This window comes from Vigna unguiculata, chromosome 6 (assembly GCF_037176805.1).
Source record: "Vigna unguiculata cultivar grain cowpea cultivar isolate G323 ecotype 2 chromosome 6, ASM3717680v1, whole genome shotgun sequence".
NCBI classification, from domain to species: domain Eukaryota; kingdom Viridiplantae; phylum Streptophyta; class Magnoliopsida; order Fabales; family Fabaceae; genus Vigna; species Vigna unguiculata.
This window is the reverse complement of record NC_140797.1, coordinates 10,441,460-10,447,459: the sequence shown is the minus strand read 5'-3', so window position 1 is coordinate 10,447,459 and position 6,000 is coordinate 10,441,460. Positions and strand designations below refer to the sequence as shown.

Here is a 6,000-nt window from a genome sequence, read left to right as displayed (position 1 = left end):
TCGCCTAGGTGAAGGGAGCTCGCTTGAGCGAGACCCTTCAGCTTGAGTGAGGGGCTAGGCGAAAAGACTTGGCTATTTCGGTTGTTTCTCTATTCTTTGATGGTTGACACATGCTTCAATATTATTGTTATGATAAAAGCATGAGATGGATTATGATGTATGAGTGATGTGGTACATGGGTTGTGAATGTTGGGTTTGGTATGATCTTGGCATGTGATTTAAATGAAATGGTTGGTATTAAAGTGGCACGGTATTGGTATGAGAGGAAATTCTATATTCATGGATTGGGAAGAATAAGTTGGTATGGATTCCACATGTGATATGAATGAGAATTGGTTACAGAGGTTGGCATGAGATTTCTATGCATGATATATATTTTTGGCTGTTTGAATATGATGGGTATGTGGTTAGTATGTAATTCCATGGACCTCTAGGTGAGAGACCTCATGGTAGTGCTTCAGTGGTCGGGACGTAATTCCATGACCCCTGTTAGTGGGAGTTCATGGTGGTGCCCCATCTTTATAATTTAGTAAGGATTCAAGATAAGGTTGCATCCTGACGCTTTGAGGAATCAGTTAGTCTCACATAGAGCAGACTGACTCTTGTGGTGAGAGTAGCAGGAGGCCTGAAACTCATTAAGCGCTAACCTTGTGTGTGGGAGATTGAGACATTGTAACACTCGTAACACTTAGCTCATGGGTGAGCAGCTTGAGGGTGAGCAGGATAATCCACTACAAGTGCAAGCATCCATTGAATTTGACTAAATTATATGTATCCAGATGAGTCGTGTCGAGTCTTAGTGTATTATTTGGAAGGTCATAACATGTTGGGATGATGTATGTATAATTGACTGTGAAAGTATATCTGATTGCATGACAAAACTATTTTTTGGCTCTAGCTTACCTTTCTGTTATTTGTTGTGTGTTCTGTTGTGTGGTTGTCTCTTTTTGCAATGATCATCAACTTGTTAATGTGAGCAGATGCGAGGAACACCCGTGGTCAACAAGGAGGCGATGGTTCTGCTACATAGCCTGTTTGGGGTGGATTCTGTTAGTTTAGGCTCTCTTTTAGGGCCCTGACCCACGTGTTTTGTTGTCTCTTTTGCTTTATTTCTAAATACTGTTGTTTTATCATTGTACTTGTTTGGCATTGTGGTGTGCCCTTTTATGTTTGAACTTCCTTTGGATGATTATAAGGAGTAAGGTTTAAACTCATGTACCGTGTTTCTATATTATTCTGCGTGACGCTTCCTTTAATTAGCTTTATTAATTAAAGAGGGTGTTACATTTATGGTATCAGAGCGGTCATTCCTTAGGTCCGTGGACTTGGATGTCCGCTTAGCTTTCTCTCTGTCTTTCTGGGTGTCTTTAGTTAAATTCATGCCTTATCAAGCCTAACCAATGGTTTTCCTTTGTGCTAGTGAACTATGGCACCTCCTCTAGGACTCCGCAATCCTCTCAAGGCGATGTACCAGATATCGCCAGAGCAATAGAAGCTATGGTGGCAGCGATGACCCAATAGAGTACGACAATGATGCAACAACATGAAGCATCAATGCAACGACAAGCAGCATCGCTTGAGCAGTAACAACTAGTAATGCACCAGATGAAGGTTGCTAGGGTAGCTGCCGAGGATGCCCACCGACAACATATGGAGGCCATCCGCCAGCTGGAGGAGAACAAAATGGTTGCTCCTACCTTTGGTCCTGAGCCACGACCTATAGTTAGGGAGTGGAGCCTAGAGGACTTCCTAAAGCACCATCCAGTAAAGTTCAATGGCAAGACGAGTCTTGATGCTGCTGACTAGTGGTTAAAGGACCTCGAGAGAATCTTTGATTCAAAAATGTGCCCTACGGAGAACAGGCTAGCTTTTGCTATATATATGCTCATAGGAGAGGCAGAGCATGGGTGGATTAGCACCAAGTCCATCATGGAGGAGAGAGATGAGCCTGTGACTTGGGAGGTATTCAGGGAGAACTTCCTCTCTGAATATTTCCCAGACATCATTCGGTATGCCAAGGAGGTGGAATTCCTTTAGTTGACTCAGGGAGGGAAGACAATGGCAGAGTATGCTGAGAAATTCAAGCACCTTAGCCGTTTCTACACCATGCCACTTGACGAGGAGTGGCGATGCATGAAGTTTGAAAATGGTCTTCGTGGTGACATTCGCTTGATGGTAGTCCCATTGTCCATCAAGGATTTTGCTGCTCTGGTGGAAAAGGCCAGGGTAATGGAGAAGATGAAGCAGGAAGTAGAGGGTCAGCGCCCACAGCATCAGAAAGTCGGTGGACCCTTTAGGTCCAAACCGAGGCACGAGGAGCAGAGGAGACCATATGATAGACCCCACCATCAGTTCGAAGGGTCTAGGAGTTTCCCTTCACAAACAGGCCGAGTATAGTGCTTCATATGTGGAGGCCCGCATCTGAGAAACGTTTGCCCACACATGGAGGGTTATCGCAGGTGCAACAACTGTGGCAAGGAGGGCCACTTTGGGAAAAACTACCCCACTCTTGCTAAGGCAGTGACACGCCCTCTAGTACAGACTCCTTCCTAGCACCAACAGAGGAATCGAGGCAACAGACCCCAAGCGGCGAGTAGAGTATACATCATGACCGGAGCAGAGGCTGCAGGCGCAAGTAAACTTGTTATGGGTCGTTGCATGATTGTTGGTGAATCTTTGTGTGTGCTGTATGATTCTACAATGACACACTCATTTGTGTCAGATGCATGTATGAAAAAGTTGGGTCTGCCGGTGTGTGGGCTGCAGTGTGAACTTGTGGTATCTACTCCGGCATCGGGTTTGGTCAGAACGTCGTCCTTCTGCACTAGGTATTCTGTGGAGGTAGAAGGACGCAGATACAAGGTGAATCTGATATGCCTACCTCTATAAGAATTGGAGATGATCTTGGGGATGGATTGGCACTCTGCCAACCGCATTCTCATAGACTGCCGAGGGAAGAAGTTGTTGTTTCACGACTCAGAGGAGCCTGAGTTGTTGATTTCACACGGGGTTATGAAGGAACTACAAGACAGTGCTTAGTGTTTCATGATCTTCACCCACTTGAAGGTAAAAAAAGAGGGAGAGACATCAGCTATACCTGTGGTGCATGAGTTTGAGGACATATTCTCGGAGGAAGTATCATTGTTGCCTCCCAGTAGAGAAGTGGAGTTCTCGATTGACTTGGTACCTGGAACTGGGCCAGTGTCGATCGCTCCATACCGTATGGCTCCATACCGTATTGCTCTGGTAGAGTTTATGGAACTCAAGAAGTAGATAGAGGAGTTGTTGGGAAAGTAGTTCATACGACCCAACACTTGGCCTTACGGAGCACCAGTGCTGTTGGTGAAGAAAAAGGATGGGAGTTCACGTCTGTGTGTGGACTACCGGCAGCTGAACAAGATGACCATGAAGAACAAGAATCCCCTTTCGAGGATAGTTGACTTGATGGATCAGTTGCATGGATCATCAGTATTCTCGAAGATTGATTTTCGGTCGGGATATCATCAAATATTAGTGAAGGCTGATGATGTGCAGAAGACAACCTTCAGGTCCCGGTATGGACACTACGAGTATGTGGTTATGCCTTTTGGTATGACCAATGCTCCGACGGTGTTCATGGACTACATGGACATAATTTTCATACCCTTCTTGGATACGTTTGTCGTAGTCTTCATAGACGACATTCATAACACCTGAGGTTAGTACTTAGTGTTTTGAGGGAGAAACAATTGTACGCTAAGTTATCCAAGTGTGAATTATGGATGGATGAAGTGCAATTCTTAGGCCATGTGATATCTGCACAAGGCATTATTGTAGATCCAGTAAAGGTTGATGCAGTTGTTAAGTGGGAAAGTCCCAAGTCAGCGACGAAGATTAGGAGCTTTGTGGGGTTAGCTGGCTACTATAGGAGATTCATAGAAGGATTCTCCAAGATAGTGGCACCTCTGACACAACTTACCCGGAAGGACCAACCTTTCACTTGGACAGATAAGTGCGAGGAAAGCTTCCAGGAGCTGAAGCGCAGGTTGACTAGTGCTCCCATATTGGTCATTCCAGATGTTGGGAAACCTTTTGAAGTATATTGTGATGTTTCTCACTTAGGGCTAGGTTGTGTGTTGATGCAAGAAAAGAAGGTGGTGGCCTATGCTTCAAGGCAACTTAAGGTGCATGAGAGAAACTACCCCACTCATGACCTCGAGTTGGCGGCTATTGTGTTCGCCCTGAAGATTTGGAGGCACTATCTTTATGGTACTCAGTTTCGTGTGTTGAGTGATCACAAAAGTCTCAAGTATTTGTTTGATCAGAAGGAGTTGAACATGAGACAGAGGAGATGGATGGAATTCTTGAAAGACTATGACTTTGAGTTGCTATATCATCCGGGGAAGGCAAACGTGGTAGCAGATGCCTTGAGTAGGAAGACTATACATACTGCACACCTCATGATCAAGGAGGTGGAACTGTTAGAGAAATTCAGGGACATGAAGTTGCATGTGGAGTTAGGATCTGAGTTCATTAGGTGTAGTACTCTGACTATATCTAGTGACTTCGTTGAGCAGGGTGAGAGAACAGCTTGGGTCAGATGAAGCGAGAGAATTTTCGTTGGGAAATGATGGCATATTGAGGTTCCAGTGCAGGGTGTGCATACTAGATGATGTTGAGGTGAAGAAGTTGATTGAGGAAGGGCATAAGAGTCATCTTAGCTTGCATCCCGGCATGACTAAGATGTATTAGGATCTCAAGGAAACTTTCTGGTGGCAAGGGATGAAGAAGGATGTGGCACAGTTCCTATCTGCATGTCTGACTTGTTAGAAGGCAAAGGTGCAGCATCAGAGACCTGATGGGATTCTACAGCCCCTGGAAATACCAGTGTGGAAATGGAATAGCATCTTCATGGATTTTGTGACCCATTTGCCACGAACTTTTAGGGGGCATGACACCATCTGGGTTATAGTGGACCGACTGACCAAGAGTGCTCTTTTCTTAGCGATGAACTTGAGGATGTCCATGGCCAATTGGCTCAGTCGTACATTAAGGAGATAGTGAGGTTGCATGGAGTACAGTCAAGTATTGATATAAATAGGGATCTGTGGTTTACTTCCAGGTTCTAGCAGACCTTGCAAAGTGCTTTGGGGAGCAAACTGACCATGAGTTCAGCTTATCATCCCCAAATCGACGGTCAATCAGAGAGAACAATTCAGTCGCTCGAGGATTTGTTGAGGACATGTGTACTAGATCATCTGGGCGCTTGGGATGAAGTCCTACCTTTGATAGAGTTCACCTACAACAACAGTTTTCGCACGAGCATTGGCATGGCGCCATATGAGGCTCTTTATGGCAGAAAAGGTTGGACGCCTTTTTGTTGGTATCAAGATGGGGAGGTAGTGTTGGTAGGACCAGAGTTGTTGGACCAGACCACTGAGAAAGTGAGATTGGTGAGAGACGGTGTAAGACCCGAGAAAATTAAAAAATTAAATAAATAATTAATTAATAAATGCGGGTAGTGGGAGCCTTTAAGGCATTTATTATTGATTAAGTATCATAGTCCAATTCTATTAACTTTAACAATTTAGCCATACTAAGATTTAGATTAAATTTTCAATTAACATGTATTGTAAAATACGCATGAAATCTTGCATTTGCCATCAAATTTCTCTATAATGAATTACTCTAATAATATAAATTAAAATAATACAATATTTATTTTATTTGAATGGTACATATGAGATGGTTTACAGTAGAAAACATAAATCGAAAGCATGCAACATTTATTTATTTGAACAGTAATGATATTTTAACAACCAACTTTTCACAACTTCTCTCACTACCTGACGTGGTAGTGAGAGATTTTAATTTCTTTTTTCAAAAAAGCCACGTAACGGTGCTGTCTGAACGAAAGCGTGATTGGTGGTTTGAAGCAGTTACAGAAGTGAAGTGTAGAGCAATTACGTTGTTTGCCAGAAAAACTCCCTTGACATTGCAGTTAAGTCGCTTCCACTTCAT

General features: G+C 43.8%; 2 protein-coding genes across 2 annotated transcripts; both read left to right on the top strand.

Annotated features, from left to right (window-relative positions):
- Positions 1–2,058: 2,058 nt before the first annotated feature.
- LOC146885510 (uncharacterized) lies at positions 2,059–2,553 on the top strand. The gene is made up of 2 exons (XM_085674962.1): positions 2,059–2,360; positions 2,460–2,553. Exons 1-2 carry the CDS (start codon positions 2,059–2,061, stop codon positions 2,551–2,553), a joined length of 396 nt encoding a protein of 131 aa, XP_085531088.1.
- Positions 2,554–2,607: 54 nt separating this feature from the next.
- On the top strand, positions 2,608–3,273 carry LOC146885509 (uncharacterized). The gene is made up of 2 exons (XM_085674961.1): positions 2,608–2,862; positions 3,067–3,273. Exons 1-2 carry the CDS (start codon positions 2,608–2,610, stop codon positions 3,271–3,273), a joined length of 462 nt encoding a protein of 153 aa, XP_085531087.1.
- The last annotated feature ends 2,727 nt before the right edge of the window (positions 3,274–6,000 follow it).

Coding starts and splice junctions, on each gene's coding strand:
- LOC146885509 (XM_085674961.1), top strand. CDS start 2,608: ATGACCGGAGCAGAGGCTGCAGGCGCAAGTAAACTTGTTATGGGTCGT. Junction 2,863..3,066: donor TAGAAGGACGCAGATACAAG/GTGAATCTGATA, acceptor ACCCACTTGAAG/GTAAAAAAAGAGGGAGAGAC.
- LOC146885510 (XM_085674962.1), top strand. CDS start 2,059: ATGGCAGAGTATGCTGAGAAATTCAAGCACCTTAGCCGTTTCTACACC. Junction 2,361..2,459: donor CCCCACCATCAGTTCGAAGG/GTCTAGGAGTTT, acceptor GGGTTATCGCAG/GTGCAACAACTGTGGCAAGG.